The sequence below is a fragment of the Bufo bufo genome, chromosome 1 (genome assembly GCF_905171765.1).
Source record: "Bufo bufo chromosome 1, aBufBuf1.1, whole genome shotgun sequence".
Taxonomy (NCBI): Eukaryota; Metazoa; Chordata; class Amphibia; order Anura; family Bufonidae; genus Bufo; species Bufo bufo.
The window spans coordinates 569,816,685-569,842,178 of NC_053389.1; the positions used below are offsets into that span (position 1 = coordinate 569,816,685).

General features: G+C 44.8%; 1 protein-coding gene across 1 annotated transcript in view; it reads left to right on the forward strand.

Annotated features, from left to right (window-relative positions):
* Window positions 1-4,872: 4,872 nt before the first annotated feature.
* BEND7 (BEN domain containing 7) overlaps window positions 4,873-25,494 on the forward strand; it is an 84,537-nt gene continuing 63,915 nt past the window's right edge. Inside the window, exons 1-2 of the mRNA XM_040413158.1 lie at window positions 4,873-5,603; window positions 5,729-5,793. Of these exons, the coding sequence (XP_040269092.1) occupies window positions 5,733-5,793 (61 nt within the window). The 5' untranslated portion in view covers window positions 4,873-5,603; window positions 5,729-5,732. The remainder of the gene's footprint in view (window positions 5,604-5,728; window positions 5,794-25,494) is intronic.

Genomic DNA, 25,494 nt, shown 5'->3' on the forward strand with positions numbered 1-25,494 from the left:
GGCAGAGCAGGGCGGGCGGCCGGCCGTAACTGACTGATGTCACGTGCCTGCGCCGCCTACTTCATTCATAAAGTAGGCGGCGCAGGCACATGACATCAGTGAGTTACGGCCGGCCACCCGCCCTGCTCTGCCTGCTACAGGACATTTAGTAAGTAGTACAGATGGAGCTGGGGATCGGAACTTCAATTAAAGTTATTATTAGAAAAGGTTTAGGCAATAAAGCAGTGAGTGAGCGGCGGGGCCGGAGTACACCGCATTTGAATGCCACCGGCCCCTCCTCCCTCCCACAGGTTTAGCTCCGGTATATTAGGGCTTCTCTGGATGCCACTATTATGGAGTGGGGGTTCTGTGGATGACACTGTTATGGGGTGGGGGATATGAGGGTGACACATATATAGCAGTGCCATCCACAGATCCCCCTCAATAACAGTGCCATCCACAGATCAACCCCCCTTAACAGTGCCATCCACAGATTCCCCCATAACAGTGCCATCCACAGATCCCCCTCAATAACAGTGCCATCCACAGATCAACCCCCCTTAACAGTTCCATCCACAGATCCCCCATAACAGTGCCATCCACAGATCCCCCATAGTAGTGTCATGCACAGACCACCATTAGTTCAAAACCCACCAAAAGCACACCTTTTGGTTAAAAAATATTATTTTTCTTCTTTTCCTCCTCAAAAACCTAGGTGAGTCTTATGGGCCGATGCGTCTTATAGGGTGAAAAATACGGTAGATCGGCCGTGATATCACCTATTGTGAACGGAAGATCCTATGTTATCTGTAAATAGGTGATATCTGTCATTGTAATTATGCCTGTGATAACAATGTAATAGCTACTGAAAAGTTACCTGTAGAGAACAGGATGTCTCAACGTATTATTAGACCATTACAAAAACTGCACTATTATAGAATATATATATTTTTTTTAAGCTTGTGTGTTTTTAAGGTTGATGATGGAAATTAATTTCATGTAGCTCCTGTTGCAGTTCTTGTGCTGATGTCGTTTCCAAAGACAGTGTTAAACTCTGGATGATGCAACAGAGGAAAGAAAACTTTTATGTGTCATGCTCCAGCATTAAAAGGGATGAAATCTGAAGCAAATATCTTCACAAATATACATGACATAGAGCATGCTTTGGATTTTTAAAATCGACAGCATTCCCTAAAATAGCCAAAGGATAGGCCATAAATCTCTGATAGGACCCGCATCTATTTCAAGAATAGGACCCTATCACATGCTGCACTGAATGGAGAAGCCCCCGCAAGTGCAGCTCTCTCCATTCACTAATATGGGACTTCTGAAAAAAATAAAAAGACTGTTATTTTATAAAAGTGAGGTTACTTTAACTGATGAAGGAGAAAAAGAGAAATTTATCTTAAGGGCCCTTTACACAGGCCGAGAATCCTGCAGATAATCGCTAACGAGTGTTCATAAAAACGCTCTTTAGCAATTATCTGGCGGTGTAAATGTACCGCCGATTAATAATAAATCATTTATGTCATTGACTAAAATTATCATTTGCAACAAACAACTAGTCATTATGGGGATGAGCAATGGCATTAGCGATCGCTCCTCCCCATACTGTGGAGGAGATTGCTGAATGTAATAGTAGCGGTCTTATCCACCAGCAAGCAGGCGATGGTCTGGAAGAAATGCTTCCCTCCCTGACAATCTGCTGCTGTATCTATCAGTGTAAAGGAACCCTTAGAGCTCATGCAAACGAACGTATTTTCTTTCCGTGTCCGTTCCGTTTTTTTTTATGGACCATATGCTGAACCATTCACTTCAATGGGTCCGCAAAAAAAACTGAAGTTACTCCGTGTGCATTCTGTTTCCGTATGTCTGTATTTCCATTCCGCAAAAAAATAGAACATGTCCTATTATTGTTCGCATTACGGACAAGGATAGAACTGTTCTATTAGGGGTGAGCTGTTCCGTTCCGCAAAATACGGGATGCATATGGACGTCATCCGTATTTTTTGCGGATCCGTTTTTAGCAGACCGCAAAATACATACGGTCGTGTGCATGAGCCCTTAGAGGTGAGGAACAGTTAGCACAGACGTCAACTGGAAGAGGTTTTTGGCATTATGAACAAAGCTTCTGATAAGTAGATTTCCCTCCAAACCAGCATGAGATACTAGAACACCTCTAGATACTCAGGAAATACATACAAAAGTTGAAGTACTTCTAAATAAAAATGGGCACAAAGTAGCATGAAGGTAGCTGAGTCTAGGCATCACTGCCTTAATCACTGGATGAGAGCAAGTGGACTGGCAATGCAGCAAAATAACCAAATAACAAAAAGATCTGAAATCCAGAACCCAGTTGGAAGGTCAATAGTCACAGAATGCAAAGTTCCTCAAAAACATAATACATAAAATTTAAACCTGGAGACCACCATTATATATTAAACATACAGAGAGTCGCTGGAACACCCACTAAACTATTGTATCTGGAGCAGTCTGCAATATTTAATAACACAAGGCAGCATTCCATGGTTGAAAAGGATTATATCCAGTTGACACGTTGTCTATATGGATTCAGCTCACTTTATTTGGATGTGTGTGCTGCCTTCCCTTCCTTGGGGCTGCAATCCAAAGCCCCTCTGGTTCCTGTAGCCACTTATAAGTATGCAAGCCAAATCACCTCTGGGACATATACTGTAGTAACGTACAGACACTTCTGTAACATATAGCTAGATGTAGGCATGCAATCCAGAACATCTGCAGAACATCGAGTAACATAGAGGCATGGAATGTAAAGCCCATCTGGAACATAGAGCGATTTTTCTGGATCCTGGTCCTGATTGCTCAGCAGAGCGAGGACACCAGATTAAAACTGGCGCCTTAAGGGTCCATTCACACAGAAATGTATGGGTCCGCAATTCCGGATCGGGGACACACGTTGTGTGGCCCCATAGAAATGTATGGGTCCGCAATTCTGTTCCGCAAAATGCGGAATGGAATTGCGGATGTGTGAATTGAGCCTTATACTGAGACTGGAAGTCTGGCCATGTGCAGTCAGATGGGTTTCTGTCACCTGAAAAATGAGTATAAGGCTCCATTCACACGTCCGCAAAATGGGTCCGCATCCTTTCCGCAATTTTGCGGAAAGTGTGCGGACCCATTCATTCTCTATGGGGACGGAATGGATGCGGACAGCACACAGTGTGCTGTCTGCAGCCGCAATTGCGGAGCGCGCCCCCGATTTTGGGTACGCAGCTCCGCAAAAAGATAGGGCATGTCCTATTCTTGTCCGCAGCTTGCGGACAAGAATAGGCATTTCAATGGGGGTGACGGGCTGGTGTGTTGCGGACCCGCAATTTGCGGGTCCGCAACACATCACGGACGTGTGAATAGAGCCTTAGGCTACATTCACACGTCAGTATTTTTCTATAATCCGATTTTCTGTCCGTTTTTTGCGGATCCGTTGTTCCTGAAAATGTTTCCGTATGTCATCCGTATGTCATCCGTTTTTTGCGGATCCGCAAAAAACGGAAACATGTATAAATTTCAATAAGTAAATAAAGTTGTTTGGATTTCTTTAAAAAAAAAAAAAAAAAAAATTTAAATGTAATTTCCAGGAACGGATTCCGTATAAAACGGATGACATACGGAATGACATCAATATGTCATCCGTTTTTTGCGGATCCATTGACTTTGTATTGTACCAGGATCCGATTTTTCAGGAAAAGAATAGGACATGTTTTATATTTAAACGGACATGCGGAACGGAACAACGGAAACGGACAGCACACATTGTGCTGTCCGTTTTTTTCCAGGACCCATTGAAAATGAATGGGTCCAGATCTGGTCCAGATCTGTTCCAGAAAAAACGGAACAGATCAGGAAAGAAAAAACGGACGTGTGAATGGACCCTTAAGCTGGCTGACATTAGCTGAACGTAACTATATTAGTGCCATCTCACTGCCTGCCACCGTTATTGAGAAAAACTAACTTTTATAATATGCTAATTATCCTCTAGGTGCAGGGGGGGGGGTTGCCCCTGCTCCTAGAGGCTCCATTCTCCCACCTCTGGCCACGCCCTTCTTCTCTTGATAGACAGGGCCAGGGCAGCGCTGCTCTCCTCCCGCCGGCCGTGTCTGCAGTGTAAATCTCACGCCGTTCAGTATTCGGCGCAGGCGCAGTGAGAAAGCCAGCAGCCACCGAGCGCCCTTCCCTCACTGCGCCTGCGCCGAATACTGAACGGCGTGAGATTTACACTGTAGACACGGCCGGCGGGAGGAGAGCAGCTCTGCTCTGGCCCTGTCAATCTAGTGTAGCAGGGCGTGGCCAGAGGTGGGAGAACGGAGCCTCTAGGAGCAGGGGCAACGCCCCCCTGCACCTAGAGGCTAATTAGCATATTATAAACGTTTGTTTTTCTCAATAACGGTGGCCGGCAGTGAGATGGCACTAATATAGTTACATTCAGCTAATGTCAGCCAGCTTAAAGGGAACCTGTCACCGGGATTTTGTGCATAGAGCTGAGGACACTGGTTGCTAGATCGCCGCTAGCACATCCGCAATAACCAGTCCCCATAGCTCTGTGTGCTTTGATTGTGTAAAAAATACGATTTGATACATATGCAAATTAACCTGAGATGACTCCTGTCCCTGACTCATCACACATACAGGACTCATCTCAGATTAATTTGCATATGTATCAAATCAGTTTTTTTACACAATAAAAGCACACAGAGCTATGGGGACTGGGTATTGCGGATGTGCTAGCGGCCATCTAGCAACCCATGTCCCCCGCTCTATACCCAAAATCCCGGTGACCAGTTCCCTTTAATACCCATTTTTCAGGTGACAGAGACCCTTTAATAAGCCCTAGCGCCTCTGCACACATTGTCTGCTCTCCAGATCAGGAATCCTATGAAAGAGAAGAAAGAACAGATTAATAGCAGAAGCTTCCGAGGGGTATTACAGGGGTCTAATGAGGGCTCATTGTTTCTAAGTAGTTTTATTGTTTGCTAATGATGGCTCTTCTGTGGATTGGAGGGTAGGAGCACAATGAGGACTACTTCCCTGTGAGCACGTCTGTCAGGCTAGCCTAGCCTAGCCTAGCAGCCAGGTCACTGTTGCAGCAGACACTCTGACAAAGCCAAGGAATGAGCACTCACTGCGCACGCGCCGCTCCCCGGATTCCTCTCTCCTGCCTCTTTCTGAGGTGTCGCTTCTCCTTTCTACCTACGGTAGTACTGAGCCGATGACGTCACGCCATACGCTGCTTTAATCCACCTTGCTGCAAGACTGAATTTGGCCAGCAGGTGTCAGGCTCCCTCCTCCGTCTCGAAGTCATTCTCTCCCCTGTTTATCATTGACCCTAAAAGAAAAAAAGGAGAAAGCAAAACAGAGAGAGAGAGCGAGCGGGCCCTGTCTGCGGCTCCCAGTCCTCTGGGGCTCCTCGTATGTATCATTATTGGCGCCTCAGGACACTGTGTGATAAAGATCAGCGCCTGCTGGGAAGTCCCAGGGATTAGCCTCTGATTTCTTTACATTTTCCTTTTGTACGTTCCTATTGGAAGCCTGGAAAAACTTTACCTTCGCACACCAGTTGGCAGTTGTCTACCCCGTGGCACACTCCAGCGGTTAATTTCCTTCCATTCTCCCCCTCCCCTTCCTTGTCAGCGTCTTAATCTGTCTGATCTTTTCCCTGTGCTTCTCCTTCTTCTCGTCACTGGCATTGCCTTCGTCAACATCACCCTGACGGTAGAAGAATGGAGTTTTCCGAGAGGAGACGGAGCAGGAAATCCCAGAGCTACAAGCTGGTGAATGAGGGTAAGTAAGGAGCAGAGGGCTGGGCACAGTATGGTGACACCTGTCAGAGGTGACAGCATGGGACGGGCACAACTGCCTCTGCCGAAGAGGTGCTGCAGCAGCTCTGGCGCGGGCTCTGCTGGTCGGGCCTCTAGTGGAGAAGCAGCCAGTGGCAGTTAGTTCTGGTGTCCGCAGGGAGACACGGTGACAGACAGGCTGAGGACAAAAGCTCTGGGGACCCCACAGAGAGGCGGACTTCATGACAGGATTTATACACAGCCACCCCTTCCCTCCATTAGATTCCGTGTCCACTTCTGTCTGGAACATGGAGACGGCTGCCTAGTCTAGAGGAGAGACAGTCTACACGTATATATATATCTATATATCATTGCTCCCAGACTGTGGTCTGCCTGCAGAGTTCAGGGCAGGTGAAGACGTATATAGACGGTGCACTGTATACAGTCACATTGTCTGGAGGAGCTGCTGCCACTACAACTCCCAGCTTATTCCTAAGGCCCCATTCACATGGCGGTATTTGTCAGTCAGACCCAGTAATGGGTGAGATGTCATCTTTCTGCTATGGTTTTTCTCTGTAGGTTCCATTGATGTAAATTGGCCTAATATATGTATTCCTGACTCCATTGTTACATGTCTCGTCTGCCCCCTTGGTATCTACCAGTCATTTTATTTTAGGGCATCTACTCTTTCTACTGTTTTCCTGTTTATGTTGCCAACTAGTCACTGAATAGTAGACTGAAGCTGGATGTACACGGGGAGATGGTTTAAAGGGGTTCTCCCATTACAACGACTTATCCCCTATCCACAGGTTAGAGTCTAAGTGTATGGCGGGGGTCTGACCGCTGGGGTCTCCATCGATCACGAGAATGGGGACCTGTGTTCCTCCACTTGAATTAACTATATAGGCAGGGGCGGATTGGCCATAGACCTTACAGGGAAATTCCCCAGGGGGCCGCCCGGGCCCTCCTCACGGCCGGCCAGTGGAAGTTTTGGGGATGTATTTTGTGATGCACTGTGGTATTTGGCTCTGTTGGGGTGGTATAATGTGCCACAATGTGGTATTACTGGCCCTGCCTTCCATCAGTTTGGACCCAACTACAAAACGAGGCTACTTTTAAAATTTTATCCAGGGCCACTTTAAGTTCCCAGCCTGCCCCTGTATATAGGATGCCGGAGATAACCGAGTACAAGCAACCCATAGAGTTTAATGAAGCAGCAGCGTGCATGCATGTTTTCCACATCATTCAAATGGGGGATACAGGCCCCCATTCTCACAATTGGCAGAGGCCCCAGTGGTTGATTGGAGACTTATCTCCTATCCTGTGGATAAGGGATACGTTGTTGTAATGGAACAGCACCTTTGACACCTCTAGTATAGAATAAAGCTAACTAGGGCTGGGCAATTTTGGCAAAAAAATTATAATCTGATTATTTCAATTAATGGACGATTATCAATTACGGTATAATCTCGTCTATAAATGAACTAAAAAAAACATGTCCAGCTAACCTGGATACAGTCAGGGTCGCTACTTTCATAACCCCCAAAAAAGAGAACGTCACCCCCCCCCAAAAGGAAGACATCATACCTGGGACAGTGGGTGATGATGCTACAACACAGAATGTAATCTATATGGCAGCGTCAGCCAAATTACACTAGAAGTATATAAAATAAATCATTGCTTTACTCAGCCTACTTGCAATATTTAACTACTTTCCTCGCTGCCTCCAAGAGTTGGCTATTGGACATTACAATAAGGAGATATGAGAGGAGAGAACTACAACTCCCAGCAATTCTGGGCTGTTATCAGGGGCGTAGCTAAAGGCTCATGGGCCCTGGTGCAAGAGTTCAGCTTGGGCCCCCTTCCCTCAATGCCAGGGGCAGGGAAGCACATAGCCTTCGTGCTGCCTGAGGCAAACATTGATACGGCACCCCCCCCCGCCCCTCTCCCAATACCAAATTCTTGACCTAACCCCTTCCCTCCAGCCAGAGGTTTACCTGGACCAGCATGCACTTTCTATAATACTGGTGTCTTCTTATGTAGCACAAGGGTCTTTGGGCCCCCTCAGGCACCTGTACCCGGTAGCGAGGGAAAAGATTTAGAAGGAGAGAACTATAACTCCCAGCATGTCCATGGTGTAATTATTTGATATTAGAGGACATTACAGGGAGGAGGTATAAGAGTAGAGGACTACAACTCCCAGCATGTCCAGGCAGGGGCAGACTGGGAACTTAAAGTGGCCCTGGAAAAATACCAAAAGAGGCCCCGTTTTGTAGTCGGGTCCAAATTGATGGAAGGCAGGGCCAGCAATACCATCTTGTGGCACATTATACCACCCAACAGAGCCAGATACCACAGTCCATCACAAAATACTGCCAGCAGCACAAAATACATCCCCAAAAACTTCCACTGGCCGGCCGTGAGGAGGGTTCAGGCGGCGCCCTGGTCATCGGCCCACCGGGAAATTTCCCTGTAAGGTCTATGGCCAACCCGCCCCTGTGTCCAGGCTGTTATTATAAGAAGAAGTATAAGATTTCCCTGTAAGGTCTATGGCCAACCCGCCCCTGTGTCCAGGCTGTTATTATAAGAAGAAGTATAAGATTTCCCTGGCTTTCACACTGATTCCATCCAATTTATTCTCCACACAAAGCTCTGCCATCTCATGTCACATGACATCATCACAGGTCTTTCCCCACCACTGCTGAGCTCCGCCCCCTCCTGTACTGATCTTATGATGGTGATGTCATCACAGGTCCTTCCCCACCACTTCTCCCCTCCACTGCTATGCTCCTCCCCTCCTGTACTGATTGTCACATATCCTTCAGCTCTTGTGCAGCTAGCCATACGCATTACATATTTGCTGGTGGATGATCCCACAGATTTCCACAGGATCCTCCAGCAATTTGAGGTATACGAGAACACCTTGACAGAACCCGCACGTCCTGAAATAAGATGGATCTCAATCCTTTGTTCTCCTGGAGACAAGCAGCCCCAGAGGTTTATGGTGGCTGCTGATCTCCCCCACTGAAGCCCCAACGTGTGCGATTATTTGTACATATTCCTCTGCAGTATTAGAGTGTGGTTGACTGAGTCTTCTCAGGAATTATACTAGTTAGGACTGGCAGAACACTAAGGCCTCTTTCACACGGGTGTCGCGTGTGAGGGGCGGATAGGATGCGGGTGCGTCGCGGAAAAATCGTGCGAGTAGGTACGCAATTGCACTTTTGACTGTGATTGCGTTCGGATGTTTAGTTTTTATTGCGCGGGTGCAATGCGTTTTGCACGCGCGTAATAAAAAACTGACTGTGGTAGCCAGACCCGAACCCAGACTTCTTCACTGAATTTCGGGTTTGGTTTAGGTATTCTGTAGATTTTAATATTTTCCCTTATAACATGGTTATAGCATGGTTAATAGCATTCTTAAAAACTTTTTAAAAATTAACTTACCTGTTCCAATTGATCGCGCAGCCGGCATCCTCGTCTTGCTTCTTCTTTCAGGACCTGCAAAAGGACCTTTGGTGACGTAGAAATCTATCTTCATTCAGCAGGACCTGCGCTGACGTCACCAAAGGTCATTTTGCAGGTCCTGAAAGAAGAAGCAAGACGAGGATGCCGACTGCGCGATCAATTGGAACAGGTAAGTTAATTATTTTTTTTAACCCCTCAATCTACATTTTACTAAGCATTCTGTATTAAGAATGCTATTATTTTCCCTTATAACCATGTTATAAGGGAAAATAATACAGGGAATACACTTTAATGGGGTCCGGGGTTGCTTTCATCCCTATCATCTCCTACCAACCATGCGTGAAAATCGCACTGCATCCGCACTTGCTTGCGGATGCTATACGATTTTCACACATCCCCATTCATTTATATGGGGCCTGCGTTACGTGAAAAACGCAGAATATAGAGCATGCTGCGATTTTCACGCAACGCACAAGTGATGCGTGAAAATCACCGCTCATCTAAACAGCCTCATTGAAGTGAATGGGTCCAGATTCAGTGCGGGTGCAATGCGTTAAGCTCACGCATCGCACCCGTGCGGAATTCTCGCCCGTGTGAAAAGGGCCTTATACACATGAGCGGTACCAAACTTGTTCAAGTTCTGTGAGTGAAAGCGTTCTCTCGTGCTTGTGAAGATCTGCATCACACTGCATCTCCTGGCCACCATCTGTGAACATGACCATCCTTCTGCGTGGTTCATTTTTTAAATCACTGACAGATTGGCTTGAATGGGCAAGTCCTGCATGACAAATGTGACCAAATGCATGCCCTGAGACCCATTTATTTCTGTGGGGTCCTTTTTGCATGAATAATAACCTTTAGTGAGGAGCGACGCATTAACATGCTTTAACCCATTGACTTTAATGGGCCAGTTTTTACTTTGGGTTCTGTCCCTTGTAAACCTACGTGTGAATTTCTCCCGACAGGGGGAGCACCCAATAGCAGGCTGCGACGGGGACGAGCCTCCCTAGCATCACCCGCGATGCTAGGGAGGTTCGATCTCGTCGCGCCCTGCTATTGGATTTCTGCAAGCCCCATTAAGGTGAATAGAACTGATTTTCAGTCGCAGAATCTTCTGCCACAAAATCAGCCATGTGTGAAGGCACCCCATTTGTGACCATGGCATCTGAGAGACTTGTGGTAGCCTCGAGCCCTCCAAGGCACAGCAATACATTCCTATGGAGCCCCATAGGCTGCAAAAGGAATTCATTGCAGTCTGTGAGAGAAGCAATCTGATGATCATATGTTCAAATTCCCTAGAGAATTTTAAAAAAGTAAAAAAAAAAACCTCAAATCACTCCCTTTCCTCATATTAAAAATAGATATATAAAAAAAAAAGAAAGATCATAGGTATCACCATGTCCTAAAATGCCCGTACTATTAAAATATAAACATATTCATCCAGTATCGCGAACAGTATAATGGGAAAAAAATCTACCATAATTGTCCAATTTACCATTTTTACATCGCTTCACCTCCCAAAAAAATTTAAGAAAAAGTGATCAAAAAGTCATGCACACTCCAAAATGGTATCAATAAAAACTTATCGCCCCGCAAAAAAAACAGCTCTCACACAATTCCATAGGTGTAACTATAAAAAAATGCTATGGGGATGCAAAGAAAAATAATTGTTTTTTCAATGTTTTTATTTTTTTTAAGTATTAAAACAAAAGAAAAACGATACATGTGGTATCACTAATCATACTGACCCAAAGAATGAAGGTAACAGGTCAGGTTTAACGCTTAAGGAATGCCGTAAAAATGAAACCCATAAAACTGTGGAAGAATTGGGTTTTTTCTTTCCAATTCACATTTGGATTTTTTTTTTCCAGTTTCCCACTACATTGTATGCAATATTAAATGGTGACATTAGAAAGTGCAACTTGTCCCACAAAAAAACAGTGGCTATGTGAACAGAAAAATGAAACGGTTATGGCCCCAGGAAGGCTTGGAGTAAATAATGGAAAAATTGCAAGGTAATGAAGGGGTTAGGCATCCTGCACACGGACGTGTGCTTCCCGTTGCCGTATTTACACGGGCGCTGTTCCGTGGCCATTCCTCATCACGGATGCGGACCCATTCACTTCGATGGGTCCACAAATCCAGAGATGCGGAATGGTACGGAACGGAACCCTACGGGAGCACTACGGAGTGCTTCTGTGGGGTTTTGTCCCGTACTTCCGTTCTGCAAAAAGATAGAACATGTCCAATCTTTTTGCGGAAAGGCCGGATTGCGGACCCATTAAAGTGAATGGGTCCACGATCCACTGCGGCTGCCCCACGGACGGCGTTGCTGTCCGCATTTTGCGGGTCGCAGCACGACCACAGGGCGTACATGTTCGTGTGCAGGAGGCCTTAAGAAAAAGTATCTCAGAAAATCAGTTCCATTCATTTGAAAGGGTTGTTTTGGCAGCAAGTGATGTCGCTTCCTGTTATAGCGATATTGGGGAAAAAATTGGTACAAAAAAAAAATCTTAAAAAATGCAATTCAAGCAGGGCAACAAAAATCAATGTATATCTATGGGAAAAATTCCAGACAATGAGGGAAAAATGACACACCCAGAGCATGCAGCAACTTAAAAAAAACACTGACTCAAAAAATTGCATTTGCAAAAAGATACCTGTTTATCCTGTCTTTTAAGGGACACTTCTGTCAGAAAGGGGTATTTCTTAACTCAAAATTTATAGAAAACATTTTTAGATTTTTTTTTTTTCAGCAGTACTAAACTATTGAACATGAAATACAAAATATTATCCTTCTGTAGTAGTCAACAGAGAGATACAACTCCTAAATAAATAGAGAATCTATTGTCAGTTTACTGCTGCTGTGAGGGAAAGATGTTATCTGTTAGTATAATAGTAGATTATAGAATTAGGATGACAGTATGGCAGCTCTATTGTTCTTCTGATAGGCCTAGATAAAGATGTCCATAGAACAGCATTAGGCCTAGTTCACACGAACGTGTGTGATCCGTGGCCGTATTGCGGCCTGCAAATTGGGGGCCGCAATACACGGCCACAGTTCCGTGTGCATTCCGCATCACGGATTCGGACTCATTCACTTCAATGGGTCCGGAATTGCGGAACGGCCGCACGAAACGGGACCCCTCGGAAGCACTACAGAGTGCTTCCGTGGGGTTGCGTCCCGTACTTCCGTTCCGCAAAAAAATAGAACATGTCCTATCTTTTTGCGGAACGGGCGGATCGCGGACCCATTAAAGTGAATGGGTCTGCGATCCGATGCGGCTGACCTACGGCCGGCGAACTCGGCCTTACAGCTATCAGTTTAATGTGTGATGTTCTAATTCAGTCACTCATCCCTTTCCTTTTGTGGCTGCAGTAAATGGTCTAACTGAGAAAGTCAAGTGAGGGCTGTATTAGATTAAAAGATCAGACAGACAATTGTCAGGAAGTAAGCATTCCTTCACAGCAATCGCCTGCTCGCTAGTGGAGGAGACTGCTGCTATTACATGCAGCAATCTCCTCCACAGTCTGGAGAGGAGCGATGCTAATGCCATCACTCGTCCCCATACGGATCACTGTTTGCTGGCAGCAGTTCGTGATTACACCGCATGATCTGCCGCCAGCAAACGATGATTTTTAAGCATGCTTAAAAAATTGCGATTGCCGAATGAAAAAGCATTTGCCTGTTCATCGGGTAATCGGTGGCAGTATTACACTGCCAGATCATCGCTAACAAGCGTTACTATAAACACTCGTTAGCGATTATCTGCCTGTGTAATACCGGCTGTTTGCCTTTGTGTCCAAAGGAGGAAGTTAAAAGCCAGGACAGGAAGTAGAATACATGAAGTGACTTACAAAAATTATATCCAGAAAACCATCAACCTGTTTTATTAAAAAATACATAGAATATTCACATACAGGCTGTTAATGTGTGATAAAAAATTTGATGGAAATGTCCCTTTAATAACTTCCATGTTACATCTGGAGCTGGCGTTTTTGACTAAAAACATTGCAAAATATGCCTACAAAAAAATGCACCAAAAACTGTGAAACTCCTCGAAAACCCCAAGATTTATGTGTGACACCAGCCTCCTCCTGCCCACACACCTTTCACATTGTGGTGGTTACACATGATATACATGTCATGGGAGCAGGCCAATTCTAATGCAGCTAACGACAAATTACAATACTACTTACAAAGAAGGCGTTAATGATTTACTAAGTAAGTCACCGGTTTAGTGAACGATTGTTAGAAATAATTAATTTTAAACCCTCCCTTTAGCTGTTACTCTGGAGTGGCAGTCTGTCTTTTCTGATATCAGTTTCCTCAATGATAATTAGATAATTATTTCATTTAATGTTTCTGTGTGTGGTTAAAAGATATCGACAGTATCCCCCATAAGGGCTCATGCACACGACCGTGTGCCCCCGTGGCGGTGTTGTGGCCCGCATACAGAGGGTCCGCAATACACGGGCACCGGCCATGTGCATTCCGCATCACGGACCCTTTCACTTTAATGGGTCCGCAATCACGGAGATGTGGTGCGGAAGCACGGATTGGAGCCCCACGGAAGCACTGCGGAGTGCTTTCGTGGTGATTCTGGCCGTGCCTTCGCACCGCAAAAAAGTAGTGCATGCACTACTTTTTTGCGGCGCAGACTGTCGGATGCGGATCGCAGACCCCATTCAAGTGAATGGGTCCGCTATCCGCATGCGGCTGCCGCACGGTCGGTGCCCGTGCATTGCGGACCGCAATTTGCGGTCGCAGCATGGGCACGGAGGCCTTACGTTCGTGGGCATGAACCTTAACAGTGACCTCTACAGCATCCCGCCCCATTGTCTGCTGAGCTATGTATCTAATCATATCCTCTGTGATACTGTCTGCTGAGCTGTGTATCTAATCCTATCCTGTGTGATACTGTGTGCTGAGCTGTGTATCTAATCTTATGTTGTGTGATGCTGTGTGCTGAGCTGTGTATCTAATCTTATGTTGTGTGATACTGTCTGCTGAACTGTGTATCTAATCTTATGTTGTGTGATACTGTCTGCTGAGCTGTGTATCTAATCCTATCCTGTGTGATACTGTCTGCTGAGCTGTGTATCTATTCCTATCCTGTGTGATACTGTGTGCTGAGCTGTGTATCTAATCTTATGTTGTGTGATGCTGTGTGCTGAGCTGTGTATCTAATCTTATGTTGTGTGATACTGTCTGCTGAACTGTGTATCTAATCTTATGTTGTGTGATACTGTCTGCTGAGCTGTATATCTAATCCTATCCTGTGTGATACTGTCTGCTGAGCGGTGTATCTAATATCCTATCCTGTGTGATACTGCCTGCTGAGCTATGTATCTAATCCAGGCCATGTGTGATACTGTCTGCTGAGCTGTGTATCTAATCCTATCATGTGTGATACTGTCTGCTGAGCTGTGAATCTAATCCTATCCTGTGTGATACTGTCTGCTGAGCTGTGTATCTAATCCTATCCTGTGTGATACTGTCTGCTGAGCTGTGTATCTAATATCCTATCCTGTGTGATACTGTCTGCTGAGCTATGTATCTAATCCTATCCTGTGTGATACTGTCTGCTGAGCTGTTTATCTAATCCTATCCTGTGTGATACTGTCTGCTGAGCTGTGTATCTAATATCCTATCCTGTGTGATACTGCCTGCTGAGCTATGTATCTAATCCTGCCATGTGTGATACTGTCTGCTGAGCTGTGTATCTAATCCTATCATGTGTGATACTGTCTGCTGAGCTGTGAATCTAATCCTATCCTGTGTGATACTGTCTGCTGAGCTGTGTATCTAATCCTATCCTTAGTGATACTGTCTGCTGAGCTGTGTATCTAATCCTATCATGTGTGATACTGTCTGCTGAGCTGTGAATCTAATCCTGCCATGTGTGATACTGTCTGCTGAGCTGTGTATCTAATCCTGCCATGTGTGATACTGTCTGCTGAGCTGTGTATCTAATCCTATCCTTAGTGATACTGTCTGCTGAGCTGTGTATCTAATCCTATCATGTGTGATACTGTCTGCTGAGCTGTGAATCTAATCCTGCCATGTGTGATACTGTCTGCTGAGCTGTGTATCGAATCCTATCATGTGTGATACTGTCTGTTGAGCTGTGTATCTAATCCTATCATGTGTGATACTGTATGCTGTGTATCTGTCTATTGTGTGATACTGTCTGCTGAGCTGTGTATCTAATCCTGCCATGTGTGATACTGTCTGCTGAGCTGTGTATCTAATCCTATCCTGTGTGATACTGTCTGCTGAGCTGTGTATCTAATCCTATCCTGTGTGATACTGTCTGCTGAGCTGTGTATCTAATCCTATCATGTGTGATACTGTCTGCTGAGCTGTGTATCTAATCCTATCCTGTGTGATGCTGCCTGCTGAGCTGTGTATCTAATCCTATCATGTGTGATACTGTCTGCTGAGCTGTGTATCTAATCCTATCCTGTGTGATACTGTCTGCTGAGCTGTGTATCTAATCCTATCATGTGTGATACTGTCTGCTGAGCTGTGTATCTAATACTATCCTGTGTGATACTGTCTGCTGAGCTGTGTATCTAATCCTATCATGTGTGATACTGTCTGCTGAGCTGTGTATCTAATCCTATCATGTGTGATACTGTCTGCTGAGCTATGTATCTAATCCAGGCCATGTGTGATACTGTCTGCTGAGCTGTGTATCGAATCCTATCATGTGTGATACTGTCTGTTGAGCTGTGTATCTAATCCTATCATGTGTGATACTGTATGCTGTGTATCTGTCTATTGTGTGATACTGTCTGCTGAGCTGTGTATCTAATCCTGCCATGTGTGATACTGTCTGCTGAGCTGTGTATCTAATCCTATCCTGTGTGATACTGTCTGCTGAGCTGTGTATCTAATCCTATCCTGTGTGATACTGTCTGCTGAGCTGTGTATCTAATCCTATCATGTGTGATACTGTCTGCTGAGCTGTGTATCTAATCCTATCCTGTGTGATGCTGTCTGCTGAGCTGTGTATCTAATCCTATCATGTGTGATACTGTCTGCTGAGCTGTGTATCTAATCCTATCCTGTGTGATACTGTCTGCTGAGCTGTGTATCTAATCCTATCATGTGTGATACTGTCTGCTGAGCTGTGTATCTAATCCTATCCTGTGTGATGCTGTCTGCTGAGCTGTGTATCTAATCCTATCATGTGTGATACTGTCTGCTGAGCTGTGTATCTAATCCTATCCTGTGTGATACTGTCTGCTGAGCTGTGTATCTAATCCTATCATGTGTGATACTGTCTGCTGAGCTGTGTATCTAATCCTATCATGTGTGATACTGTCTGCTGAGCTGTGTATCTAATCCTATCCTGTGTGATACTGTCTGCTGAGCTGTGTATCTAATCCTATCATGTGTGATACTGTCTGCTGAGCTATGTATCTAATCCTGCCATGTGTGATACTGTCTGCTGAGCTGTGTATCGAATCCTATCATGTGTGATACTGTCTGTTGAGCTGTGTATCTAATCCTATCATGTGTGATACTGTATGCTGTGTATCTGTCTATTGTGTGATACTGTCTGCTGAGCTGTGTATCTAATCCTGCCATGTGTGATACTGTCTGCTGAGCTGTGTATCTAATCCTATCCTGTGTGATACTGTCTGCTGAGCTGTGTATCTAATCCTATCCTGTGTGATACTGTCTGCTGAGCTGTGTATCTAATCCTATCATGTGTGATACTGTCTGCTGAGCTGTGTATCTAATCCTATCCTGTGTGATGCTGTCTGCTGAGCTGTGTATCTAATCCTATCATGTGTGATACTGTCTGCTGAGCTGTGTATCTAATCCTATCCTGTGTGATACTGTCTGCTGAGCTGTGTATCTAATCCTATCATGTGTGATACTGTCTGCTGAGCTGTGTATCTAATCCTATCATGTGTGATACTGTCTGCTGAGCTGTGTATCTAATCCTATCCTGTGTGATACTGTCTGCTGAGCTGTGTATCTAATCCTATCATGTGTGATACTGTCTGCTGAGCTATGTATCTAATCCTGCCATGTGTGATACTGTCTGCTGAGCTGTGTATCGAATCCTATCATGTGTGATACTGTCTGTTGAGCTGTGTATCTAATCCTATCATGTGTGATACTGTCTGCTGAGCTATGTATCGAATCCTATCATGTGTGATACTGTCTGCTGAGCTGTGTATCGAATCCTATCATGTGTGATACTGTCTGTTGAGCTGTGTATCTAATCCTATCATGTGTGATACTGTATGCTGTGTATCTGTCTATTGTGTGATACTGTCTGCTGAGCTGTGCATGTCGTCGTGTAGCCCTAGCCTAAAGCTGACTTACAGCAGTGAAGAAAAATGGCTGGGTTGTTATGGAAACCTGGAGTAAAACTGTGTGTATGTGGAGACTAAAAGCCTGCGAGCTTCTATTGGCTGATAAGGGACATGTGACCGTGTGCATGGCAGTTGGGGGGCATGTATTGGCTAATGCAGGTAATTTTTGGGGAATATCTCAGGAACGGTACGCCCTAGAGAGCTGGTCTAAAACCTTCCAAGACACCTGATGTACCTGTGTGCCAAATTTGGTGAAGATTGGTCCAGTCGTTTGAAGAACAGACAGACAGAAACGTATTTTTATATATATAAGAGACTAGCAGAAGGACCCGGCTTTGCACGGGTATATTTCATCTATTTCATTTAATGTTTCTGTGTGTTGTTAAAAGATATTGACAGTATCTCCCATAACAGTGACCTCTACAGTACCCCACCCCTTTAACAGTGAACTCCACAGTCCCCCACCCCTTAACAGTGACTCCCCCACAGTGCCCCGCCACTTTAAAATGGGATCTCCACAGCAGCCCATCCACTTAACTTTGACCTTCACAGCAGCCCGCCCCTTTAATAGTGACTTCACAGTACCCTGCTGCCTTAACAGTGACCTCCACAGCAGATGCCCCTTTAATAGTGGCCTTTGCCCCCTTAACAGTGACCTCCACAGTGTCCGCCCCATTTAACAGTGACCTCCACAGCGCCCTGCCCCTTTAACAGTAACATCCACAGCGCCCGCCTCTTTAACAGTGACCTCTGCAGCTCACGCCTCTTTAACAGTGACCTCTGCAGCTCACGCCTCTTTAACAGGGACCTCCACAGTGCCCGCCTCTTTAACAGTGACCTCCACAGTGCCCGCCTCTTTAACAGTGACCTCCACAGTGCCCGCCTCTTTAACAGTGACCTCCACAGTGCCCGCCTCTTTAACAGTGACCTCCACAGTGCCCGCCTCTTTAACAGTGACCTCCACAGTGCCCGCCTCTTTAACAGTGACCTCCACAGTGCCCGCCTCTTTAACAGTGACCTCCACAGTGCCCGCCTCTTTAACAGTGACCTCCACAGTGCCCGCCTCTTTAACAGTGACCTCCACAGTGCCCGCCTCTTTAATAGTGACCTCTGCAGCTCACGCCTCTTTAACAGGGACCTCCACAGTGCCCGCCCATTTAACAGTGACCTCCACAGCTCCCTGCCCCTTTAATGCTAGGGCTACACGACGAGATGTGTCGCGCGTCATTTTGTCTCAATTTTTATAATGATAGGCTATGGTGTCGCACTGCGACATGTGACATGCTGCGACTGCAACATGACAGTTGCAAAAAATCCATCCAAGATGGATGCATGTAGCAACTTATTGTCGTCCTATAGCCCTAGCCTAAAGCTGACCTACAGCAGTGAAGAAAAATGGCTGGGTTGTTATGGAAACCTGGAGTAGAACTGTGTGTATGGGAGTTGGGATTTGAAGAGAAAGACTTGCAGGCTTGTATTGGTTAATGCAGGGCATTTTTTGGGAATATCTCAGGAACGGTACGTCCTAGAGAGCAGACACCTGATGTACCTGTGTGCCAAATTTGGTGAAGATCGGTTCAGTCGTTTGGTCGCGCATAAAGAACAGATGTCCAAACAGACAGAAACTCATTTTTATACATATATAAGAGATGAAACTTGGATTTATAGTAAAAGGAAGTAAAGTTTCCACTTGTAAAATCATATGTGGAAGAATGATGCCAGTGAGATAAGTAGCAATCTAGACGCACCTCATGTATGTGATACCGTATTTTTAGAATATTCTCAAAATTAAATGTGAATTGAATGAAACATCCGAAGTTGATTCGCATAAAACTTTGTTTCAATACTGTACGGAGCGAGCACTCCGTACAGTATTAGAATGTATTGGCTCCGATGAGCCGAAGTGGTACCTTGGAACCGAACCAGAGTTCTGGAAATGTTTTTTTATAGTAAAAATCTATTTCTGAAGTTATTATGCGAAGTCTCACGAGACTTCGCAAAGTAATAACCTCGGCTCGTACATTCTAATACTGTATGGAGCGCTCTCTCTGCACCGCTCCATTGAAGTGAATGGGTCCGGATTCAGTGCGGGTGCAATGCGTTCACCTCACACATTGCACCCGCGTGGAAACTCGCCCGTGTGAAAGGGGCCTAAAAGGAAGTGAATCACGCCCTATTATGGCATATAGGTGTCCTAGAGGGATGTCACATGTGAATGGGTGCTGATTCTGTCCGCAGAAGGGACAGATTTAAATAGGTGCTATTTGGCCTCCTTCACCTTGGGTTTCAGCAGCCAAGCCTGGAACAGTCAGCTTATTGGGCTTGGGGAGGAGGGAATTCTTAAGATGGAATTGTCCAGATCCCTTTAAACAGTACCCCTCCGGATTCTCTGTAGATGTCAGGAGAGAAGGGTCATGCATGTTGGAATTCAACATCCCTGATTTTCTTGTTTTCCCCTCTGCCATTCCCCTCTCCCTCTCCAAGCCGTGCCGACCATGCATGTGTTTGGGGGATCGAGATAGTTATCTTATGGTCAGCTTTGGATTGTTATAAGTTCTGGTTTTCTAGAAAATGTGTAACCTTTGGGGCATCAATTTCTAGCCACGTTTTAATCTTAAATAAGCAAGATTATAAACAGGAGAAGGTTTTAAAAAATAGTATTGCCACCTAGAAAATATTCACTTGAGTGGATTGTTTTGTGCTTGTTTATTGGTGAACCCCCATACTGACATTACATGATATGATTGTGGTTGTAATACCCTGCATTATTTTCTGGATTCTAGCTCATCTGCTTGATACTTTAATATTTTCAGAGACTTAAAGGGAACCTGTCACCAGGATTTTGTGTATAGAGCTGAGGACATGGGTTGCTAGATGGCCACTAGCACATCCGCAATACTCAGTCCCCATAGCTCTGTGTGCTTTTATTGTGTAAAAAAAAGCGATTTGATACATATGCAAATTAACATAAAAAGAGTCATATCTTGCTTGTGTGACAAAAGAAGAGTCATATTTTCAAGCTCTGACTCATCTCAGGTTAATTTGCAGATGTATCAAATCAGTTTTTATACACAATAAAAGCACACAGAGCTATGGGGACTGGGTATTGCGGATGTGCTAGCGGCCATCTAACAACCCATGTCCTCAGCTCTATACACAAAATCCCGGTGACAGGTTCCCTTTAAAGGCTATGTACACCTTCGGAGATAATTTTTGTTTAGGATTGCATTTTACTCATTTTTAGCTAAAAATCATATTTTCAATTGGTCTTTATTAAAATATTGAGCCGTTGTATCACAATGGGTTAACTGTTTTTCTAGCTGTGTGACTGGTACTTTCACTTGTACTGGTCATCTAATAAACCTTATCTCTAAACTAGTAAGAGGCCATAAACACATAGTTAAGCCACATTCTTATCAGTAAGATAAGAACTGAGCTATAATAAGGTCAGAGAGCAGAGATAAGAAGTCCATCAGCTCCTGCTGTGAGGAAAAGACAGAAAATCCAAAGGGTGCTACTAGAGCATCTCAGCTCTGTACAGAAAAAAGGATTCCATATTGTTAACAAAGACCAATTGAAAAATTGATTTTTAGCTCAAAATAAGTACAATGCAATAGTAAAAAAATTGCCCCTAAAAGTCTACATAGCCATTAGGGATGAGCGAACTTCATATTTTGAAGTTCGGGTTGGGGTATGTGCTGAATTGCGTTATGGATTCTGTTACCACAGACCATAACGCAATTCCATGACGGAAGGCATTCCGTTATTTAATCCTTTATAATAGAAGTCTATGGCCAGCATAACAGATCCGTCTGGTTTTCGTTATGCTGAAGTCCTCTCCTGTATAACGGAAACCGGACGGATCCGTTATGCAGACCATAGACTTCTATTATGACGGAATGCCTCTAAAGGCATTCCATTATGCATTCCGTCATGGAATTGCATTATGGTCCGTGGTACCGGAATCCATAACGCAATTCAGCATATACCCCAACCCGAACACAAACTCAAACTTCAAAATATGAAGTTCGCTCATCCCTAAGGCCTCTTTCACACGGGCGTTGCGGGAAAAGGTGCGTGTGCGTTGCGGGAACATGCGCGATTTTTCCACGCGAGTGCAAAACATTGTAATGCGTTTTGCACTCGCGTGAGAAAAATCGCGCATGTTTGGTACCCAAACCCGAACTTCTTCACAGAAGTTCGGGCTTGGGATCGGTGTTCTGTAGATTGTATTATTTTCCCTTATAACATGGTTATAAGGGAAAATAATAGCATTCTGAATACAGAATGCATAGTACAATAAGGCTGGAGGGGTTAAAAAAAAATAATATATTTTTAAACTTACCTTAATCCACTTGCTCGCGCAGCCGGCATCTCTTCTGTCTTCTTTTTTGCTGTGTGCAGGAAAAGGACCTGTGGTGACGTCACTCCGGTCATCACATGGTCCATCACATGATCTTTTACCATGGTGATGGATCATGTGATGACCGGAGTGACGTCACCACAGGTTCTTATCCTGCACACAGCTAAGAAAAAGACAGAAGAGAAGAGTTTAATTATTTTTTATTTTTTTTTAACTCCTCCAGCGCTATTGTACTATGCATTCTGTATTCAGAATGCTATTATTTTCCCTTATAACCATGTTATAAGGGAAAATAATAATGATCGGGTCTCCATCCCGATCGTCTCCTAGCAACCGTGCGTGAAAATCGCACCGCATCCGCACTTGCTTGCGGATGCTTGCGATTTTCACGCAGCCCCATTCATTTCTATGGGGCCTGCGTTACGTGAAAAACGCACAAAGAGGAGCATGCTGCGATTTTCACGCAACGCCCAAGTGATGCGTGAAAATCACTGCCTCGTGTGCACAGCCCCATAGAAATGAATGGGTCATGATTCAGTGCGGGTCCAATGCGTTCAACTCACGCATCGCATCCGCACGGAATACTCGCCCGTGTGAAAGGGGCCTAATAGCCATTAAACAAAACTGGTCAGGGTATGTATTTAGGGGTTACTACAGAATGACTGCATGTGTTTGATGAAAACTTCCAAGGGGACCTATGAGCCTTTGCTGAAACCATGAAGGTGCAGCACTGCGCCTCAGAGCTCTCTGCACCTTCAGGTTTCAATGATTCTGCTGGGCTTTTCGAGCGTGTAGAATTTAGATATCATATACTTTCTACGGATCCGTACTCCTCATGTTGGAAAAACCGATAGGAAGTGATGAAACCTGAAGGTGTCGAGCACTCTGAGAAGTGCTGCTGAACCTTCATGGTTTCTGCAACGGTTTAGGTACACTTTAAGTTTGACACTTCTGTCCTTACAGTTATGTCCCATGCTGCCATCTGTTTTTGTTTAGGGATGAGTGAACTTGTGTTTTCAAGTTCGGCATACAAGGATCGGGTTCAGGTTATCTAAGAATTCCGTTATGGGTTCTGCTACCACGGACCATAAGTTATGGTCCATGGTAGCGGAATCCTTAACGGAATTCTTAGATAACCTGAAGTTTGCTCATCCCTATTTTTGTTGCTATTAAAACTCAAGTAGGAGGAGAAGCTTGCTACGTCCCTTTGTAGTGATGCTATTATTGAGCATCCCTAGCATACTGCATTTTACCCTGTTTTCAAATTTGAAGGGTACGCATCACCATAAAAATGCTAATCAACCTATGGACATGATGTTATATATACAGGAGGAGCAGAGCAGATTCATATATTGTTTTATGGGAAAAGATTCAGTTATACTTGAAATCGATTGATTGAAATCTCTGCTCTTTCTATGATTAGGAGTCCAGTGGGTGGTCCTATGCAGTGACTTACTGCTATGTCTGTATAAGCATGCATACAGAGAAAACTGTCAATCACTGAATAGGATCACCCACTGGACTCCTAATCATAGAAAGGGCAGAGATTTAAATTACTAAATTGCAAGTTATGCCAATTTGTAGATGTATACTCCATTTAGGCAGGTAATATACATTTTTAACAGATTGGCATATTGCATTCTGTCCCTTTTCTTTTTTATTTCTCTTATGGCATCAGCACTCCCATTCTACCAAGGTGTTTTTCATTAGCAGGAGACTGCATAAGGCTGAGTTCACACGGGCGTTGCGGGAAAAGGTGCGGGTGCGTTGCGGGAACATGCTCGATTTTTCTGCGCGAGTGCAAAACATTGTAATGCGTTTTGCACTCGCGTGAGAAAAATCGCGCATGTTTGGTACCTAAACCCGAACTTCTTCACAGAAGTTCGGGCTTGGGATCAGTGTTCTGTAGATTGTATTATTTCCCCTTATAACATGGTTATAAGGGAAAATAATAGCATTCTGAATACAGAATGCATAGTAAAATAGCGCTGGAGGGTTAAAAAATAAAATATTAAACTCACCTTAGTCCACTTGATCGCGGAGCCGGCATCTTTTCTGTCTCCTTCTTTGCTGATTGCAGGAAAAAGGACCTGTGGTGATGTCACTCCGGTCATCACATGATCCATCACCATGGTAAAAGATCATGTGATGGATCATGTGATGACCGGAGTGACATCACCACAGGTCCTTTTCCTGCAATCAGCAAAAAAGAAGACAGAAGAGAAGCCGGGCTCCGCGATCAAAGGGACTAAGGTGAGTTTAATTATTATTATTATTTTTTTAACCCCTCCAGCGCTATTTTACTATGCATTCTGTATTCAGAATGCTATTATTTTCCCTTATAACCATGTTATAAGGGAAAATAATAATGATCGGGTCTCCATCCCGATCGTCTCCTAGCAACCGTGCGTCAAAATCTCACCGCATCCGCACTTGCTTGCGGATGCTTGCAATTTTCACGCAGCCCCATTCATTTCTATGGGGCCTGCGTTGCGTGGAAAATGCACAATATAGAGCATGCTGCGATTTTCACGCAACGCATAAGTGATGCGTGAAAATCACAGCTCATGTGCACAGGCCCATAGAAATGAATGGGTCCAGATTCAGTGCGGGTGCAATGCGTTCACCTCCCGCATTGCACCTGCGCAGAATACTCGCCCGTGTGAACTCAGCCTAAGGGTTAATGAACTCATACCCAGTCTCAGTTTAGGTTTCTGAAACCATGATGCAGTACTGCATGGTGGCTGTCGCTGTTGTGATGCTGTGCATTGGTGGGGCCCAGTGCCAAGGGGACTTGGCCTGATAGCTGGGCTGATGGGTCTCACTGCCTGTGGGTGCTGTGTTGCATTGGTGGTGACCCCCATGTGATGCTGCGCTAAATTAGAGCGGGAACCCACTCAAATGAGGCCACCTTGATGTAGTGAGTGGGCCTCAAAACATATATGAAATGCCTCAATGGAGATGTTCATAAATGATGCTGAAAAGCAATAGATCAATGCATGGCATGTGGATGTGCAATCCATGGGGGTCATTTATGATGGGTGATATGACAGTGTTGGTTGTAGAAAAAGTTGCAAGACCCCGTTTTGTGACTTTTAACGCCCATGCCACAGTATTTTGTCGAACTGCCATTTTTGCGAGGTGGCGAGGGAGTGACAAAAGATTGGCAGGGGCCGGAACATCAAGTATGACACATTTATTAGCGTTTACGCCTTAAAACAGACATAAATATGGATTGAAAAGTACTCCAGTCAGGGGCTGGAGTAGTTTTTACCCCAGGCCCACAGACCGCCGGTGGTGCACCTAATTTATAATGAGGCCTGAGCCTCGTCATAAATTATGCGCTTTCTCTGCCAGTGCAGTGTGGAAAGAAAAGCCAAGGTAAAACACCGCTCTTTGTAAATGACCCCCTCATGTATTTTTTTCTTAACAGATTTGCCTAAAATACAAGTTAGGGCTCATTCACATGATCGAAACCTGTTTTGCGGTCCGCAAATTGCAGATATGCAAAACACGGATACTGGGCAAGAGCCT